At 40.4% G+C, this 21,655-nt stretch overlaps 1 protein-coding gene across 1 annotated transcript in view; it reads right to left on the reverse strand.

Moving 5' to 3' along the window:
- Positions 1–21,655, reverse strand: part of Fam81b (family with sequence similarity 81 member B) — a 76,933-nt gene that overhangs the window by 41,574 nt on the left and 13,704 nt on the right. The window contains exons 4-5 of the mRNA XM_027401880.2: positions 15,963–16,206; positions 1,087–1,205 (exon numbers count right to left, since the gene is read on the reverse strand). Coding sequence (XP_027257681.2) covers positions 1,087–1,205; positions 15,963–16,206 — 363 coding nt within the window. The remainder of the gene's footprint in view (positions 1–1,086; positions 1,206–15,962; positions 16,207–21,655) is intronic.

A 21,655-nucleotide genomic window follows, 5' to 3' on the forward strand; every position in this document is an offset into this window, starting at 1 on the left:
ATTCCCAGGTTATGAATGCATTTTTACTGAACTGACAGAATAGATAGCCTAGAATTCTCTGGTTTAGCTCTGTAACCTCCCAAATCTAAGTGCTGTCAGTGTGGTAGAATTAGGAATTAGGAAGTGAGACAGCTGACATGTGGTGGAATTAGGAGGTGAGGGAGCTAGCAGGTGATAGACCACTGCAGCTTCTCCCAGATGAACCAAGTTAAGGCCCTCATGGAGCCCTTCAGGTTTCTGCCACACAAGAACACTGTTTATCCCCCTGGAAGATGAAGACCTCACAAGACAACAGAACTTGCTGTCCTGGAGTATGGAATTCTCTGAAATTGTAAGACACTTGAGTTTTTGTTCTAATAAATAAATACCCAGGTTCAGGTATTCTGTGACAGCTGCATAAATAGACTAAGAGAAGTTTGACTTCAATGTCAGTCACCTAATTCTCATCTGGTAATTTTAAAATTTGGAAAGAATAAGATGAAGGTGGAAAATTCAAGGGACAGGGAAGTAGACCTGGTAGAAGATGTAGAGGTGGAAGACACTCATGAGAATCCACTCACAAGTTATTTCTCATGTGTCTGTCAGACCAGGCAAGCCATTGTCATTACCTGACTTCTGATATGTCTGTCAGTGTTTCTACTATTGTCATTATCTAGAGGGCTTTTCTTTCCTGGTTTATACACTATTAACTCTTGATTTAAACATCTCATGCAAAAGATATTACATAGTACTCCGTCTGTTTGACTAATTGGACGTAATCAATGCACACTTTAAATACTTTTATTTCTCAGAATGTGCTTATGTGGGTGTTCCAGGTGTAACTGTTGGCATCTGGGCAGTTGAAGGCTGTAAAGACAAGACTCTGGTCACATCTGCTAGCACAAAACTGGAATTCTATGTAAGAGTTCATGAAACTGAGAGTAAGCATCACACTTTCAAAGTTTTATGAGACAATTTCTCAACTGCAGGTCATTCACTCAGCTGGACGTAAATTGGCAGCTTATCTTTTAAAATGTGGAGTCTTCTGAGAGAAATTCCATAGGCAAATGTGTCTGGTGGTAACCCTTACCTGCCCACACCACTCACCGAGCTACTCTTCCTCGAAGGTCTCCAACTCCCTGCACTTGTTTGATGCTTAGATCCTGGACTGCAAAGTTGGTTCCTGTGGCTGCCTGGTCTCGAATTCTTATTTGGTCTTCTAGGATCTGTAATTTCGAGTTAAGATGGTTGTTAGTTACCAATACTTAGGATGAGAGAACGTCACTAAAATGCGTATTGTGGTTAAGCAGGTGGTGGGGAGAGAGAGGCAGTGGGGGGAAGAGTTGTATTAGCTGAGGGAGGCTGATGTAGTTTCAGTTTAGTGATGCCAAGGGCTAATGAAGTCTCAATAATTTTTGAACACTAGCCAGAAAACTAGGCTTTATGTGAAATTTCTCAATTTAAAAAATATTGGCATTAATTGTGAAAATCAGTATGGCTGTTCCTCAAGAAGCTAAGAACAGAACTATGTCGAGATCCAGCTAAACCACTCTTGGGAACATACCCAAAGGACTCTCTATCCTACTAAAAAGACATTTGTTCAACCATGTTCACTGATGCTCTATTCACAATAGCCTGAAATAGGAAATAGCCTAGATGTTCATCAATAGGTGAATAGATAATGAAAATGTACCATTACACAATAGAATATTATTCAGCTGTTAAATAAAAATATCATTAAATTCTCAGGTAAATATATGGAGATAGGAAAAAATATCCTCAATAAGGTAACAGCCTCAAAAGACAAATGTGATATATATTCAACAGGCATGCTACAATCCATATAACCACAAAGGTCTAGAATAAAGGTCTAGGGGGGGATCTCTCAAAGAAAAGGGAAGAAAATATGTGGTTATGAAGAGACATGGTAGAGACTGAAAAAGGAGGATTGAATAGAAAGGAGGAGGGAAGAGGGGTAAGGGAAGAAATATGGGGAGGGACAGCTAATTCTAAGGATCATTTGAGGAGTCATGTGGAAACCCACTAGAGTAGAGGCTTCATTCACACACACCACACACACACACACACATACACACACACACACACACACACACACACACACACACACACACACAAAATCTAAAAGAAGTCATCATATAATGCAGGAGACAAAACCCAAACTAGACATTTTTGAAAGGGTCTACTCTACATTTCTTAGAGATGATAAAGATTTATATCATATATGTGTTCAGATTTTATCCCTATTAGTCATATCTCAAATGTGTTCTGGCATTTTCCTATGGAAATAGGAAAATATAGTACCAGGTTAATAGCACTGAGAATAGTGGTTTTAAAAAGATTTTACACCAATTGGTAACTATTAACTTAAAAAATGAAAAACATACCTATCAATTAAAAGTGTTATTTTAGATGACAAACAACTTCAGTGTACACTGATAAACAAAATGTTTAGTTGAAAAAAAAGAGCATAGTACTTTGGAAAAAATAAATAATTTGTATTCATGGAGACATTTGATTTTACATAGACATTTAACAATAAACAGCCAGTATTTTTCTGAGAGAAAATTCCTGTTCTGTGGCGTTTGACTCCTTGTTGTGGAATATTACTTTAACTATTGCATTTGTTTATACTGCATTTGTTTAATGATGCAAAGATGCATTATATTTGTTTATGCTGCATTTGTTTAATTATATAAAGATGCATTTCTGTTTTACCTTGCCTGCCTAAGGTACCTCATTGATCTAATAAAAGCTGAATGGCCAATGGCTAGGCAAAAGAGGGATTGGCAGGACTGGTGAACAGAAAGAATAAGTAGGAGGAGGAATCTAGGCTCAGGGAGAGAAGAGGAGAAGAGAACAGGGAGAAAAAAAGGGCGATGCCCAGAGCCAGCGAGCCAGACACAGAGTAGAACATACAAAATGAAAGAAAGGTAAAAAAACAAACAAACAAAACAAAACAAAACAAAAAAACCCTGAGGCAAAATGTAGATGAAAAGATGAAAAGAAACAGGTTAATGAAAGTTGTCGGTGCTAGTGGGACAAACATAAGATAAGTCCGAGCATTCATATTTAATAATAATCTCTGTGTCATGATTTGAGAGCTGGTTGTCAGAGAAAGCCTGCTACAACTCCTCTTATGGTATTAATACTTCCAGTATGATTTCAACCAACCCTTATGTTGCCACAGCACACAAAGATGAGAAGACAAATGCCTGAACTGTGTTTAAACTTGATGAGTTTTACCAGACAAAAGGAGTTTAAAAAAGGCGAATGATAGGAATAAAAAAGACCTTATGTATTTCCCCCATTTTTTAAGCTGGCAGATTGGGGCAATCTATGAGCACAGAAACCTATGAACAATCTATGAATAGCAGGTTGTCAGAAACACTGTGGATGCTTGTTGAGGATGAACAGCCCATTTTCTATAAAGCTGAGGCCTCTGCTAAGTTGAACACAATCCAGGGGATGGCCTGTGCCCATGAGAACAGCACAAATTGGACATAATATTCTTTTAAAGATAAAAATGTTGGGATGGGATGAGGAAGGGGGTGTATATAGGAAGACTTATGGGGAGAAATGAGAGTGAATCATGTATGAAATTTTGAAAGATTTAGTAAAATATATGTATATTTTAAAAAGTATCAAAAACGTATTTTTGGTTTTGTCTTTTGCATTGCTTTTCCTTCGGTAAAGACCAGATATGAGTCAGGTGTGGTAGCACATGCCTTTAATTCCAGCACTAATCCCACCACTTAGGAGGCAGAGTCAGGTGGATCTCTGTGAGTTCAAGGCCAGCTTGGTCTACAGAGTGAGATCCAGGACAGCCAGAGTGACACAGTGAGACCCTGTCTCAAAGAAAAAAATAATCACCTACAACCTGGAGGAAGAGGTGAGTATTTGATCTCCCAGCTGGATAGTCTCGCTCTCTAGGCCCTAGGCCACAGGGACACATTCCATACCTCAAACCATCTACTGCAGCCCCAGTGACCAGACAGTAGCACCCTCCCCTCCCCCAACACACCATCCCTGCTTCATCAGTGACCAAGGAGCCACAAGCCTACCTGCACCTGGAGGAAGAGATGGGTACACAGCAGTGCAAGGTCACATTTGACAGCATAAAGAACAATATGACACCATCAGAATCTAGTGGTTCTACAAGAGCAAGACCTGAATATCCCAATTCAGATGAGGCAGAAGAAAATGACCTTAAAAATAACTCTATTAAGACTATAGAAGTCCTTAAAGAGGAAATGGAAAATTCCCTTAAGGAAATGGAGGAAAAGACAAAGAACTGGAAGAAATCAATAAATACCTTAAAGAAAAAAAACCAATAAAATAAGTGAAGGAAACAGTCCAAAAATTGAAAATTCAAATAGAGGCAATAAAGAAAGCCCAAACCTAGGGAATTCTGGAAATGGAAAATCTGGGTAAATGAACAGGAACTACAGATGCAAGCATAACTAACAAAATACCGGACCAAAAATGTCCTTTCATCAAATAATAATCAAAACACTAAACAAAAGGAATAAAGAAAGAACACTAAGAGCTGCAAAGGAAAAAGGCAAAGTAACATATAAAGGCAGACCTATCAGAATTGCACCCAACTTCTCACTGGAAACATGGAAAGCCAGAAGGTCCTGGAAGGATGTTATGCAGAAACTAAGGGACCACAGATGCCAGCCCAGACAACTATACCCAGCAAAGCTTTCAATCACCATAGATGGAGAAAACAAAATAGTCCATGACAAAAACAGATTTAAACAATACCAATCCACAAATCCAGACCTATAGAAAGTACTAGAAAGTAAACTCCAAGCCAAGGAAGTTAGCTGTACCCACAAAAATGCAGGCAACTAATAACCTCACACAAGCAAACCCTAAAGAAGGGAAACACACAAACACTACCACCAGCACCAACAAAATCAAGTATAACAGGAATTAACCATCACTGGTCATTAATATCTTTTAATACCAATGGTTTCAATCCACCTATAAAAAGCCACAAGCTATCAGAATGGATACAAAGACAAGACATACAAGAAACATTCAAGAAACACACCTCAAAGTCAAAGACAAATATTACCTCAGGGTAAAGGGTTGGGAAAAGATTTTGCAATTGAATGGATCTAAGAAACAAGTTGGTGTAGCTATCGTAATATCTAACAAAATAGACTTCAAACTAAAGGTAATCAAAAGAGATGGTAAAGGGCATTTCATATTCATCACAAGGAAAATCCATCAAGAAGAAGTTTCATTTCTAAACATCTGTGCCCCAAACACAAGGGTATCCACATGTAAATAGAAACAGTCATCAAAAGTCTCCTAACCAAAAAAAATCCTAGGGCCAGATGGTTTCAGTTCAGAATTCTACCAGAAATTCAATGAAAAGCTAATACCAATACTCTTCAGTGTTCCACACAATAGAAGCAGAAGGATCAGTGCAAATTCTTTTTACTAGGCTACAATTACCATGGTACCCAAAGTACACAAAGACACAACAAAGAAGGATAACTACAGACCAATTTCCCTCATGAACATTGATGCAAAAATACTCAATAAAATATAGGAAAATCGAATCCAAGAACACATCAGAAAAATCATCCACCATGATCAAGTAGGCTTCATCCCTGGGATGCAGGGATGGTTCAACATCTGAAAATCCATCAATGTAATCCACCATATACACAAACTGAAAAAGAATGATAACATGATTATCTCACTAGATGCTAAAAAACCCTTCAACAAAATCCAACACCCCTTCATGATAAAGGTCTTGGAGAGATCAGGGATACAAGGAACATACCTAAACATAATAAAGGCAAGCCAACAGCCAACATCAAACTAAATGGAGAGAAACACAATGTGATTCCTCTAAAATCAGGAACAAGACAAGGCTGTCCACTGTCTCCATATCTCTTCAATGTTGTACTTAAAGTTCTAGCTAGAGCAATAAGACAACAAAAGGAAATCAAGGAGATACAAATTGGAAAGGAAGAAGTCAAACTTTCACTATTTGCAAATGATATGACAGTGTACATAAGTGACCCGAAAAATTCTACCAGGGAACTCCTACAGTTGATAAACACCTTCAGCAAAATGGCAGGACACAAGATTAACTCAAAAAAATCAGTAGCCCTCCTATATATAGATGATAAATGGGGTGAGAAAGAAATCAGAGAAACATCACCCTTCACAATAGCCACAAACAACATAAAATATCTTGGGGTAACTCTAACTAAACAAAAGAAAGACATGTATGACAAGAACATTGAGTCTTTAAAGAAAGAAATTAAAGAAGATACCAGAAAATGGAAAGATCTCCCATGCTCTTGGATAGGTAGGATCAACATAGTAAAAATGGCAATATTGCCAAAAGCAATCTACAGATCCAATGTAATCCCCATCAAAATCCCAACACAATTCTTCACAGACCTTGAAAGAACAATTCTCAACTTTATATGGAAAAACAAAAATTCCAGGATAGCCAAAACAACCCTGTACAACAAAGTAACTTCCGGAGGCATCACCATCCCTGACTTCATGCTTACTATAGAGCTAGAATAATGAAAACAGCTTGGTATTGGCACTAAAACAGACAGGTAGACTAATGAAATCTAATTGAAAACCCTGATATTAATCCACACACCTATGAACCTGAGTTTTGACAAAGAAGCTGAAATTATACAATGGAAAAAGAAAGCATCTTCAATAAATGGTGCTGGCAAAAATGGATTCTGAAATGTAGAAAACTTCAGATAGATCTGAATCTATCAACATGTATAAAACTTAAGTCCAAATGGATCAAAGACCTCAACATAAATCCAGCCACACTTAGCCTCTTAGAAGAAAAAGTGCAGGGGGATACCCTTGAACGAATTGGTACAGGAGACCACTTCCTGAACATAATACCAGTAGCACAGACACTGAGATCAACAATTAATAAAAGGGACCTCCTGAAACTGAGAAGCTTCTGTAAGGCAAAGGACACTGTTAACAAGACAAAATGGCAGCCCACAGAATGGGAAAAGATCTTTACCACATCTGACAGAGGGCAGATTTCCAAAATATACTAAGAACTCAAGAAGCTAGTCACCAAAAAACCAAATAATCCAATTAAAAAGTGGGGTACAGAACTAAATAGAAAATTCTCAATAGAGGAATCTAAAATGGCTGAAAGACACAAAAGAAAGTGCTCAATATCCTTAGCAATCAGGGAAATACAAATTAAAACAACTCTGAGATACCATCTTATTCCTGTCAGAATGGCTAAAATCAAAACCACCAATGACAGTTTATGGAGAGGATGTGGAAAAAGGGGAACACTCCTTCCTCCATTGCTGGTGGGAGTGCAAACTTGTAGAGCCACTTTGGAAATCAGTATGGTGGTTTCTCAGGAAAATGGGAATCAGTCTACCTCAAGGTCCAGGATTCCACTCTTAGGCACATCCCCAAAGGATGCACATTCATACCACAAACACATCTGTTCAACAATGTTCATAACAGCATTATTTGTAATAGCCAGAACTTGGAAGCAACCTGGATGCTCCTCAACTGAAGAATGGATAAAGAAAATATGGTACATTTACACAATGGAGTACTACTCAGCGTGGCGGGGGGGGGGGGGGGAGAGGGCGCAACAACAACAATGGAATCTTGAAATTCGAAGGCAGTTGGCTGGAACTATAAGAAACCACCCCAAGTGAGGAAACCCAGGCACAGAAAGACAACATGGTATGTATTCACTCTTAAGTGGATATTAGACATAGAGCAAAGGATTACCAGCCTGCAATCCATACCTCCAGAGAAGCTAGTAAACAAGGACTGTAAGAGAGACATACATGGTCCCCTGGATAAGGCGAAAGGGACAAGATCTCTTGAGCAAATTGGGAGCACAGGGGGAGGGGAGAAGAGGGGAAGAAGGAGAACACGAGGGATCAGGAATATTGTGTTGGGGGAAGAACAGAGAAATCGAGCAAGAAAAGAGATACCTTAATAGAGGAAGCCATTATAGGTTTAAACAGAAATCTGGCACCAGGGAAATGTTCAGACAAGGATGACCCCAACTAAGAGTCTAAGCAATAGTGGAGAGGCTACCTTAAATGCCCTTCCCCTATAATGAGATTGATGACTACCTTATATGCCATCCTAGAGCCTTCATCCAGTAGCTGATGGAAGAAGAAGCAGACATCCACAGCAAAGCTCTGAGATGAACTCCTGGAATTCAGTTGTACAATGGGAGGAGGGATGAGCAAAGGGGTCAAGACCATGGCTGGGGAAATCTACAGGACAGGTTATGTGAGCTCATGGAAACCAGACTTACAGCTGGGGAACCAGCATAGGACTGAACCAGGCCCCATGAATGTGGGTGACAGGAAGCCTGAGGAGTATATGGGGCCTCTGGCAGTTGAACCAGTAATTATTCCTAGTGCATGAATGGACTTTGGGAGCCCATTCCCCATGTAAGGATACTCTCTCAGCTTAGGTACACTGGGGAGGTCCTTGGTCCTGCCCCAAAGGATGTGATGGACTTTGATGATCCCCTGTGAAAGGCCTCACTCTCTCTGTGGAGTAGATGGGGGATGGGATGGGAGGGGAGCATGGAAGGATGGGAGGGAGAGGGAACTGGGATTGATAAGTAAAATAAGATATATATATTTTTTAAGTTGTATTGTTTTTCCAGATTTTTTAAAGCTTGTTTCTAATTTAATTCCCATCCCCTTTCTGCTCCCCAGGGAGGGTGAGGCCTTCTATGGGGGAATCTTCAAAGTCTGTCATATCATTTGGAGCAGGGGCTAGGCCCTCCCTCATATGTCTAGGCTGAAAGAGTATCCCTGTATGTGGAATGGGCTCCCAAAGTCCATTCGTATACTAGAGATAAATACTGATATACTACTAGAGGCTCCATAAATTGCTGAGGCCTCCTCACTGACACCCACTTTCAGGGGGTCTGGGTCAGTCCTATGCTGGGTTTCCAGCTATCATTCTGGGGTCCGTGAGCTCCCCCTTGTTCAGATCAGCTGTTTCTGTGGGTTTCACCAGCCTGGTCTTGACCCCTTTGCTCATCACTCTTCCCTTTCTGCAACTGGATTCTAGGAGTTCAGTTCAGTGTTTATCTGTGGGTGTCTGCTTCTGCTTCCATCAGCTACTGACGTCTCTAGGATGGCATATGCCAAACTCTTCTTATGAGGTACTTTTTCTGTTTTTTTTTTTTTTTTTGAGATAGGTTTCTCTGTGTAGTTTTGGAGCCTATCCTGTCACTCATTCTGGAGACCAGGCTGGCCTTGAACTCACAGAGATCCGCCCGATGAGGCTACTTTTACACAGAAACTCAAACCACACAAAAATGCAACTTAGAAGTAATTACAAACCATTCTCCCTCATGAACATTGACACAAAAGTACTCAATAAAATACTGGCAAACAGAATCCAAGAACACATAAAAATATTATCCATATTATCAAGTAAGCCTCATCCCAGAGATGCATGGATGGTTCAACATGAAAATCTGTCAATGCATTCAACCATATAAATAAACTGCAAAAAAAACATGATAATCTGACTAGATGCTGAAAAAGCCTTTGACAAAATCCAACACCCCTTCCTGATAAAGGTTCGAGAGAGAACAGGGATACAAGGAACATAGCTAAATATAATAAAGGCATTATACAGCAAGACAACAGCCAATATCAAACTAAATGGAAAAAACTCAAAGCGATGTCACTAAAATCAGGAACAAGATAAGGCTTTCCACTCTCTCCATATTTATTCAGTATAGTATTCAAAGTTCTATCTAGGGCAATAAGACAACAAAAGATCAATGGGATACAGATTGGGAGGGAAGAAGTCAAAATTTCACTATTTGCAGATGATATGATAGTATACATAAGTGACCCCAAAACTTTTATCAGGGAACTCCTACAGCTGATAAATACCTTCAGTAATGTGACAGGATACAAGATTAACTAAAAAAAAAAAAACCAATAGCTTTCTCATATACAAATGATAAATGTTCTGAGAAAAAAATCAGAGGAACATCATCCTCTCTAATAGCCACAAACAACATAAAATATCTTGGGGGTAACTCTACCTAAACAAGTGAAAGACCTATACAACAAGAACTTTAAGTTTTTGAAGAAAAAAATTGAAGAAGATATGAGAAAATGGAGAGATTTCCCATGCTCTTGGATATGTAGGATCAACATAGTGAAAATGGCAATATTGCCAAAAGCAATCTACAGATCCAATGTAATCCCCTTAAATGCCAACATAATTCTTCACAGACTTTGAAAGAACAATACTCAGCTTTATTTGGAAAAACAAAAAACCCAGTATAGCCAAAACAACCCTATACAATAAAAGAATTTCTGGAGCCATAACCATTTCTGACTTCAAGCTCTACTATAGAGCTAGAGTAATGAAAACAGCATGGTATTGGCACAAAAAACAGACAGGTAGCCCAATTGGATGGAATTGAAGAACCTGATATTAATCCACACACCTATGAACACCTGAGTTTTGACAAGGAAGTTGAAATTATACAATGGAAAAAGGAAAGTATCTTCAACAAATGGTGATGGCATAATTGAATTTCGACATGTAGAAGAATACAAATAGATCCATATTTATCCTCATGCACAAAACTCAAGTTCAAGTGGATCAAAGATCTCAACATAAATCCAGTTACACTGATAGAAGAGAAAGTGGGAAGCAGCCTTGAATGCATGTGCACAGGGGACCACTTCCTATATATAATGCCACTAGCACAGATTCTGAGAGCAACATTCAATAAATGGTACCTCCAGAAACCGAGTAGCTTCTGTAAGGCAAAGGATACAGTCAATAAGACAAATGGCAGTCTTCAGAATGGGGAAAGATCTTCATCAACCCCACATCTGACAGAGGGATGATCTCCAAAATATATAAAGAACTCAAGAAAAGAGACACCAAAATACCAAATAATCCAATTTAAAAATGGGGGTACTGATCTAAACAGAGAATTTGAAACAGAGGAAATGCAAATCACCTAAAGACATTTAAGAAATTTCTCAACATTCTTGACCCACAGCCAAGCACTGGGCTGAGGGCTACTGGAGTTCAGTTGAACAGGGAAATACAAATCAAAATGACTCTGAGATACCATCTTACACCTACCAGAATCGCTAAGATCAAAAACAATGATGACAGCTTACACTGGAGAGGATATGGAGTAAGGGGAACACTCCTCCATTGCTGGTGGGAATGCAAACTTATATAGCCACTTTGGAAATCAGTATGGTGGCTTTTCAATAAATTGGGAGTCAACCTACCTCACTCAAGACCCAGCAATACCACTCTTGGGCATATACCCAAAGGATGCACACTTATACTACAAGGACATTTGCTCAACTATGTTCATAGCAGCTTTATTTGTAGTAGTCAGAAATTGGAAGCAACCTAGATGCTCATCAACCAAAGAATGGATAAAGAAAATGTGAGACATTTACACAAAGGAGCATTACTCAGTGGAAAATAAACCAAGCAAAACCAAACCAAAATAAACCAAAAAAGAGATATCTGGAAATTTGCAGGTAAATGGATGGAGAAAAATTAATCAAAACAATACAAAAACCCAAAAACATCCTGTGTGAGTCCCAGAAAGACAAATATAATATGTACTCACTCATAAGTGGATATTAGATGTAAAGCAAGGGAGAACCAGGGTACAATCCACAACGCCCGAGAAGCTAGGTATAAAGGAAGACCCTAGGAGGGGCACACATGGGGGTTCCAGGAAGGAAAAGTAGTTAATATTTCCTGGGTAAACTGGGAGAAGGGGGCAGAAGGTATGTGATGTAGGATGGGAACACAAGAGATCAAGAAAGCTCAGCTGAGAGAAAGGTAGAGGGGGAGAGCAATGAAAGAGATATCTTGATAAAAGGAGCCATTATGGGGTTAGGAAGAAACCTGATGCTAAAGAAATTCTCAGGAATCCACAGGATGACTCCAGCTTAGACTCCCAGCAATAGTGGAGAGTGTGTCTGAATGATCCTTCCCTTTTAATCAGATTAGTGACTACCTTAATTGTCATCATGTAACCTACATCCAGTGACTGATGGGAGCAAATGCAGTGACCCACAGCCAAGCACTGGGCTGAGAGTTACTGGAGTTCAGTTGAAGAGAGGGAGGAGAGATCATATGAGCAAGGGGTGGGGGTCAACAGCATGATGGGGAAAACCACAGAGACAGCTGACCTGAGCTAGTAGGAGCTCAGGGACTATGGACTGACAGCTGGGGAACCTGCATGGGTCCTCTGAATGCAGGTGACAGTTATGTAGCTTGATCTGTTGGGGAGTGCCTGTGCTTGTGTGTGTGTGTGTGTGTGTGTGTGTGTGTGTGTTGTGTGTGTGTGTGTGTGTGTGTGTGTGCACCACAGAACAGTACCATAACAAAAGGTGTCAATAATTTTGGCTACTTTTTTTCTTTTAGAGGCACTCATATTTACATATCCATCACCCCATTCCCTTGACCTCCCATCCTTCCATGTTCCCCACTTGGGCCCCCAACCCACTCCCACCCCCTCCCCAGGAATAGTGAGGCCCTCCACGGGAGACTATCACCATTTGGGTAAGGGCTTAGGCCCTCCTTGCTGTATCTGGGCTGCAATAGTATCCCTCCATAGGGAATGGGCTCCCAAAGTCCATTTGTGCTCTAGGGATAAACACTGGCTCCACTGTTAGAGGTTCCATAGACAGCCCAGGCCTCCTAGGAAACAAGGAGGACCCCAAGAGAAGATTGCATAGTCCCTCGAAGAAGGGAAGGGGGACAAGAACCCTTGAGCAAACTGGGAGGGGTGGTGGGCAGAGGAAGGAGGTGGGAAGGGGAGAAGGGGAGAAGGGGAGGAGAAAAAGAGGACTGAGACAGGGGAGGAATAGAGGAGGGCAAGAAATGAGATGCCTTGATAGAGGGAGACAATATAGGTGTGGAGAGAGGTCTGGCATGGGGGAAATGTTAGAGGATCCACAGGGATGACCCCAACTAAGAATCTAGGTAGTGGTGGAGAGGCTGCCTTTGATGCCCTTTCCCTATAATGAGACTGATGACTACCTTGGTTACCATTCCTAGAGTCTTCATCCAGTAGCCTATCAAAGCAGAAACAGGCACCCACAGCTAAGCACTGAACCATACTTCTGGAATCCAGTTTCAGAGAGGGAGGAGGGATGAGCAAAGGAGACAAGATAGTGCTGCAGAAACCGGCAGAAACAGTTGACCTGACCTAGTGAGAACACAGAGACCCTAATAGTAAAGCTGGGGAACCAGCATTGGGCCCAAGCAAGCCCTCTGAATTTTGGTTACGTTTTGAAAAGCAGAACATTTGAATGCTTAACTTTATTTACATGAACTTTTAAAACAAGATAAAAAGCACAAGAAGCCATTACAAATGTTATTGCCAAGGGTTTGATGATGTCAGGCAGCCAGCATGTGCCTCAGTGTGAAGAGTCACTGCACAATCTCTGCTTTGTTTGCTGTGGTACCATGAAGGTTGATTGAAATCATAGTGGAAACATATACCATTAGAGGAGTCAAACACCACAGGGCAGGGACTTTCTTTCAGAAATGTACTGGTTGCTTGTTAAATATTTAACAATATGCCATTGGCTATCATCCTTATTACAATAAAAGAGCTTATCATATTAAACATAATTAAAAAACAATAAAACCCCAAAAGATATATCAGCAAAGTACATGAACAGAATGTTGGTGAGGACATACAAATTATCATTGTCAGACTAAAAATTGGATTTAACATCTTCAAGAAAAAAAAAACCCAGCACCTAATTTCTGTACATTAGCAAGGATTGAAACAATAAATACAGATGTTGGCATAAGCCCAGTGCAAAGCATCCCACAGAGTAGTAGTGGGGTGTAAATTAGTGCAAAGCTTGTGGAGCCAGCTTAACAAGTATAAGGTGTCTTCATCCTAGTAATTCCTAGTAAATCCTAGTAATTCCACATCCAACGTATGTTATGGAGGTAATCCAGTATATAAGCATATTTCAATACTAAGAAAATAATTAAGCAAATCATGATCTATACACTACTTGAAGAGATTTAATGATGTGAGTTTACAATCTTCTGTTAAAGATTGTGCTTGTATTCATAATAGCCTTTCTCCTAAATGGAATGCTCACAAGGACTAAAGAAAGATTTCTCTGGGTGTTTGTAGGGATTGGTAGGACTGTGAGAAAAATTTCCCAGGTTTCAAAATTTCTTTCTGAACTTTCAAAGGAATGATAATGAAGAAACATTGCTTTTAATATTTAGGGCAAAGTCCTTGCAATTGAAGCATTATTGAGCATGGGCATTTTCTTTTATTGATTCAAAATAAATTAATTTTGAAACTTACATTGAAGTCCTGGCTTAAAAAATAAATGCTTTTCTAGGTGTGGTGGTGCATGCCTGTACTCCAGCATTTGGAATGCAAAGGCTAAAGAGTTACAGGTTCAAGGCCAGTATGTCTCAAAAAACCATTTGCCTTTTAAAAGGGACTTTTAAACACTTGGCTGCTGCAATCATGGTAAGATACCCCCCAATTCTTTCAAGGACTTGTTAAATTTTATTTCATATTTTAATATATCTCAGGGTCAGTATGCAAATGGACTAGCTGGGTTGATGAGTCGGGTTTCCTTTAAAATATTGGAATAGCACCATCCAATTCCCTATAAAATATCATTAACTGAGTTATTTACTAAAGCTAGCCTAGTAGTCTCTGCTTTGCAATTATAAATTAGATTATCTTAACATCTTGAATGCATTTTTTTTGTGGTCCTGGGAATGAGTCTCAGGGCTTGTACCTACTAGGCAAGTGCTCTATCACCTACAATATTTTCAGCTTTTGATTTTGCAAGATAAGGTCTCACAACGTAGTCCAGACTGGCCTGTAACTTGTGATTCCCTTGTCTTTCTTCCAACTCCTGAGATTATAGGCACATGTCAGCATGCCTGGGTATATTAACATCACTATCACATTTGGTTTTATAACATCATGAGTTCAATTACACTAAATTAACCCCATGGATAGTGTCTGATTTTTCATTCTATTAAAAAAAAATCAGTCTTGAAATGTCACTGGTACTAGATGGGGCCAAATACAGTGCAGAACATTGTTGTCACTTTTCATGATTCTACAAGCATTTGAACCTCTGCCTCAAGTATGCTGTCCAGATCCCTCAATTGAAAGCTATCCACCTAGACTAATGATGTGTGAACTGTCAGAGGTCTAAATGAAAGTCCTGTAGTGAAAATTTGTTTACCGTTGTTTAGTTTAGAGACTTTGATCAAAACTTTGTTTCCTTTAACACCTTAAAAATCATTTTTTTGTACTGGTATGTGATTTAGTAGTGAACTAAACACAATCTCAGCCTCATGGAGACTGTACTCAGGAAGAGGAAAACAGACAGATATCAGAGATTGCTATAGGTTGTTGTAGGAGGTATAGATGAAAGTAGAGTTTAAGGGAGGCTGAAACTGTGAGGTGGGAGGGGACTCTTCTGGTGTGAAGGAAGTGCTGTCATTTAGGGTAGAATTTGAGTAGGAACTTGAAGAAAAAAAAGAGCCCTAGGAACATCTACAGGATGGTCTAGCTAAAGAGCACAGCAGTGCATAGCTAGATGCTGGCAGAAGAGAAGACTTCAAGGAGGGTCATTGTTGGCCTCTACTTGGAATTATACGCTTACAGATTTAGACTAATACAGTCTATTAGTGCAACATTTGTCATAATAGTCTTCTTTACTGTCATAGAATAGATGCATAGTATATTCCAAGGGAAGTTTTTTGTTTGTTTCATTAATTTTTATCATAACTTAGAGTCAAAAGTTTAACTCTTTCCCTGGAGCAGTAGCAACACATTTCTATAATTGAAAAATGCCTCTGGTGGTTGCTAATCTTTGTTCAGCAGTGATGCCGACAGGTGGAAATGGACCTACCTCAATGTTCTGGTTGAGTTTCTTGACGATGCTAGTGATGGTCTGGATGTGACTTTCTAGCAACTTCCTGGCAAGAGACTCTTCTTTTCGAAAGCCCTGGGCCCCCTGGAGACAAGTGCAGATATCCTCCTTGATGCGGAAGGCCTGCTCAAGGAGAAAGGCTATGGTGCGTTCCTGGTTATTCAGCCTGTCTTCCAGAGGACATGTCTGGTTGTTTGGAATGACCGGAAGAAAAGGAGAGCCCCTGGTCAGAAGAAAGAAACCCCACAGTGTTATAAGAATGAGTAGGAGGGCCATCTTAATCACTCTTCCATTGTTTGTGAAGAGACACCATGACCAAGACAACTCTTAGAAAGCATTTAATTAGGGGCTTGCTTACAGTTTCAGAGGTTTGGTCCATTATCATCACAGCAGGTAGTGTGGCAGCATGTAGGCATGAAGTAACTGAGAGCTTTATAACATTACTCACAAGCAGTAGGCAGAAAGAGACATTGGGCCTGGTATAGGCTTTTGAAACCTCAAAGCCACACCTCTTAATCCAGTGGTTACAACTTCCTAATGCTGCAACCCTTTGATACAGTTCTGCATGTGGTGGTAACCCTCAACCATGAAGTTATTTTTGTTGCTACTTAATAACTGTAATTTTACTACTGTTATAAATTATAATGTAAATGTCTATCTGACATGCAACCCCAAGGGGGGTGGTCACAACCCAAAGGTTGAGAACTGCTGTCGTAATTCTTTCTAAACAGGTCATCAACTGGGGAATAAGCATACATGAGCCTATGGGGGTCATTTGCATTCAGTGCAAGGAGCCAGGGCCCTGAACTCACTTTCTCAATGCTACATTTTCATTTTCTCTCCCGTGAGACATTTAAGGTATTTCAGAATCTTGATTTATGTCTCATCTAAAGAGCAGGTCAGACTTGGTATTACATTATACATCTTTTCATGTTTCTCAAGGTAGAGTTATTTCATACTCAATGATGACAAATTTTAAAGCCCAAATGGTCATAGTTGAGAAGGAATTTATGGCAGACCTAAAGGAAGATAATAGAAGCCTTCTTCAATGACTTATGTCTTTATATAGCCTTGTATACAAGTTCTTTTTTTTTTTTTTTTTTTTTTTTTTTTTTTTGGTTTTTCGAGACAGGGTTTCCCTGTGGCTTTGGAGGCTGCCCTGGAACTAGCTCTTGTAGACCAGGCTGGTCTTGAACTCACAGAGATCTGCCTGCCTTTGCCTCCCGAGTGCTGGGATTAAAGGCGTGAGCCACCACCGCCAGGCTACAAGTTCTATTTTAAGGTAAAAAAAAAATACAAATTCTTATTTATAACTTTAAAAATGCCAAACTTTGGCCCTTTCCTCCGCGGTCTCTGTGGAGGCTGCTGTGTCCTGCAGAGCTCCGAGCACGTGAGGTGCCCAGCTGCCAATTTCAGGAGATGCCTGCCTGGATGACTTGGAAGTAACAGTGGTCTTCACCTCCTTAAAGGAAGTAGTAACTTACAATAGGGCAAGTGTGGTTATCAGATCTGAATGACAAAACTGACTCCATCAGGACTTCAGGTTTCTGACACCATGTTTTGAGTAATGTATGTGGTCCCTGTAATGTCTCTAGGTCATGATTAGAATACTCAGATGGGGAGAGAAAGCTAAATTGCTGTTGAAGAGCTGTGATACAATTCCAGAGAATGCAGAATCCAGTGATGGAACTCACACCCAGTTATACAGTGTTCTGCCTCTATGTATCCCTGCAGGCCAGAAGAGGGAACCAGATCTCATTATAGATGGTTGTGCGCCACCAATGTGGTTGCTGGAAATTGAATTCAGGACTTTTTTTTTTTTACCTCTGAGCCGTCTCTCCACTCCCCTGTTATAATTTCTTGAGGTCCTAGATGATGGCTGGTTACTTGTTAGTGGTTTTTAGGTTCTATTTAGACAGTAGTCATCTTAGGACAGCTCAGAACATTCCAGAAAGTTAGTGACATTGGTTTTTAAAAGCAAAGGCCCATTAAGTTCTTATAACAGCCTATATAGTAAATATTGTTAATACTGTCTTTGTTTTCGTAACTGTGTATGAAAGTCAGACAATGTATCAGCAAATTAACATGGGTATATTCCAATAAAACTTATATGATAAAAAAAGGCCAAACTTTAAAAATGTCTGGGGAGATCACCCAGTAGGTAAAATGCCTGCTGAGCAAGCATAAGGAGCTGGATTTGTATTTCTAGAACTGCCATACGGAATCAGGCACAGTAGTGACTTCAGCCATGGGGGACAGAGGCAGGTACATCTCTGGGGTTTATTGGTCAGTCAGCTTAGCCAAATCAGTGAGCTCCATGTTCAGTGAAAGATCCTGTCTCAAAATATAAGGTGGAAGATGATTGAGAAAGATACTTTATGTTAACCTCTGGCCAATCCGCGTGCCTACATGCGCGCGCGCGTACACACACACACACACACACACACACACACACACACACACACACACACACACACACTACACAAATGCACAAAGTGACCATTTGGAGAGTTTGCATGAGGTTCTGTCTAGAAGAGTAAGTAAAATCGGCCACTGCAAAAGAATTTTGTAGCCAAAGAAAAGTGAAAAACATTGTGTATATCTTTATTTTGGTGACTTACACTGTGCATTATCCCATCAGTGTTTAACGGTATTATATTAATTTCACAGAAAAAGAATATAGATTATAGAATAGGTAAATAATTCGTCTGATCTCATTCCAGACATGACTAAAGCACTAAATTATGCTATCCATGAGTACAGGTCAGGGCTATTGAGTACAGATTTCTGACCTCTTAAAAGGCTACAATTTGATTAGATTTATGTAGAAGGATTATATTAACTTTAAACTAGTCTGCAATGTTATGAAATTTCATGGGGACTTTCACTGTGCTGTGGTCCAGTAAAGGGTTCTTTTTTCCTTCGAGCTTTTATTTAACACACTGAGCTTCTGCAAGAGTACTCATTATAAAGGGGTGTTTTGTTGTGAATGCTGATGTGTGCCAAAGACTTCAAGTATCAGCTGGTGTGTATACATGTCTGTCTAATAGGTACTTCAGAAGAGTGTCCTAAGCAAATGGGGGTTTGAGGGGTGTAACTGGAAGTCTAAAGGGAGCTTCCCAGCAGTGGTGTAGCAGACCAAAAGGGCCTCAAATAGGCAGGCTCCCTTGGAGCCTCACTGTACAGAGCACACCTTTCCCTGCAGCCTGAAGGTACTTGCCCCACCTTGACAGACCATGTCTATATTTTAAACAGAAAAAAGAAGGTAAAGAACAAGATGTTTACCAACTGAGCTTGTCCTTCTCTAAAATGAGACATTTTTTGAGGATTCATCATGACACTTCTGCCTCTTTCATTGATTGAAACTATGGCATATGGATATATTTTATGACTTAGACACAATTTGGGTATGAAAACATTGATGCACAAGGCAGCCTGGAACCAAGGGGTGCCAGCAATGTGCTCGTGATCTTAGGCACTGTAAGACTAATTCCCTGGCTTCTGGATGATAGCTAACTATAACCTTGTGAGGCCATCTGAGCCCAAGTCACCCAATGAGGCACTCTGAACTCCCAATCCACAGAAACTGTGGGGAAATATTTGGGGTTTTATGCCACTGTGTTTTGACAGATTTTGCTACGTGGCAGTAGATAAGAAATATAGACAGATTTATCTGAAATATGGTGTGAACTGAGACTAAGATGGTGGTTCTGAACACAAGGGGGACAGACAGACATCATAGGGATTAAAGACCCAGGAGTTAAGAGAGATTGGAAATGAGCTTGGGAAAGACAGATATTTTGCAGGTTCTAATTTGGATTTAATGAACAATGATTCCCTAAATCAAAATTGCAATTAGACACCAGACGTAGGGAAGAAAATAAACTTGAGATATTTATTTTTATATAAAGTTGTCTATTGGATAGTCTGAAATGTACCTGGAGATAGAGATTTGGGTGCTTTCTGGAAATTAAATAATAGCTGATGGTTTGGATGAGGAGACCGGATGATTTGGTATGTGTCTGTATATGCATGCACATGTGTCACACAGAGAAAGGCGTTTTCAGCATTGTTGAGTTTGAGCTGGGGGCTAACCACACCACATTTCCCTACTATCCTACGGATACCAGGCTCTTACAGGCACTCTGCTAGGATTGCCTGTCCACTAGAGATGTACAGTGTGTCAGTAGTTATCTGTGAGATGGGGTGAGGAAGTTGTTGCAGATACTGTGATCTGGGCAGAGGTTAGATGCTAACATTATATCCTCACTAGCATCACTTAGAAAATAATTGAATTGTTCATCTTGGCCCTACCCTATCCTACTGTTCAAATGGGCCTCAATCTTATCCCATTGTCTACCTTGGCCCTACCCTATCTTACTGTCCACTGGGCCCTGATCCTATCCCATTGTCTACCTTGTCCCTACTCTATGTTACTGTCTCCTATCTGGTTGTCTACCTTGACTCTACCTGATTCTAGATGCTGCCTGCCATTGACTGGAGGTCCAGAACCTGTAATATGATAGAAGCAATCTATGCAATTCATGGAGCAGCCTTTGGTTCAATGAATATGCTGCCTTCCCCTCAGCCCAGGAGGCCTAGTCACTCTGCAGAATCCCTGGTGGGGCTGTTCCAAGACCACAGAATTCTATACTTAGCTCTAGATGGGGCTAAGGAGCCACAAACAGCTTTAGCCACCTTGAAAAACTGAAATTTAAAGGATCTTAAACCTTTAGAACAAATGTGACTATTGTCAGGTCCAAAAAGGAGCCCCAATGTTCCTGAAGGTAGTGGATAACCCAACAAGACCTTCTTTGCCCAGATTAAGCTGGAGTACAGAAGAGCAAAGCTCAGAAACCAGTGAAATGGGTATCTGCCAGCCAGAAAGCACCACTTCAAACCCCATGCCCTACACTTTAGTGCATGTTCTAGTATCCTGGACTTTCCCACCTCCTCTTCTACCCTCAACTCCTAGGCGGTTCCAGTTCACAGGCTTCCCTCCCCTCAGCTCACCCTCTCTCATAACCCACATGACTTTCCACTCCCCAGTTCTCCAGCCCTGGCCATGCCCAGTCTGCTTCTTTTTTTCTCTGCTCTGGACTCTAACAGATGCTGGATGTCTGTGACAGAAACCTTTCAGTGGTTTCTTTACTGCATCTTCACTAGCAACCATGAATCCCCTGAGACAAAGCACAGAGAGAAAGGACTTGGTCCTTGAAAGGACCTTTTAACTTTCTGGGTTCCTGACAGTTTTGACAAAAATGCTGAGTTAGCCTAACTACACTCTTCCTAACCTGAGAGAATTCCTATGAGAACTTAGAAGACCTGGAGAGAGAAAGCACACATCTTCTGAGAACTCTGGGACTATGTGCACGAGCATGCATGGGTGTGCACTTGCTCTGAGTCAGAACAGCTTTCACAGGCCATCTCCATTGCTTTGGAAATGTAACTTGAGGTAAGTGCCAGCCCAGCCTGGCTGTGGAGGATGAATAGGAAGAAAGCATTACCTGGGGCTTCTCTCTTGCCCAGGGACAAACTACTCATATAAAATTCTCCTATGGGACTTTGAGAAGGACCAGGAAGAGCTGAAGGCTTCTATAAAGTGTGGAAAGAGTCACCACAGATGGCGGGAAAAGCTCAATTGCTCTCCTTCCCTTGCTTCCTTATAAGCA

Source organism: Cricetulus griseus, chromosome 2, assembly GCF_003668045.3.
Source record: "Cricetulus griseus strain 17A/GY chromosome 2, alternate assembly CriGri-PICRH-1.0, whole genome shotgun sequence".
In the NCBI taxonomy this organism is placed as follows: Eukaryota; Metazoa; Chordata; class Mammalia; order Rodentia; family Cricetidae; genus Cricetulus; species Cricetulus griseus.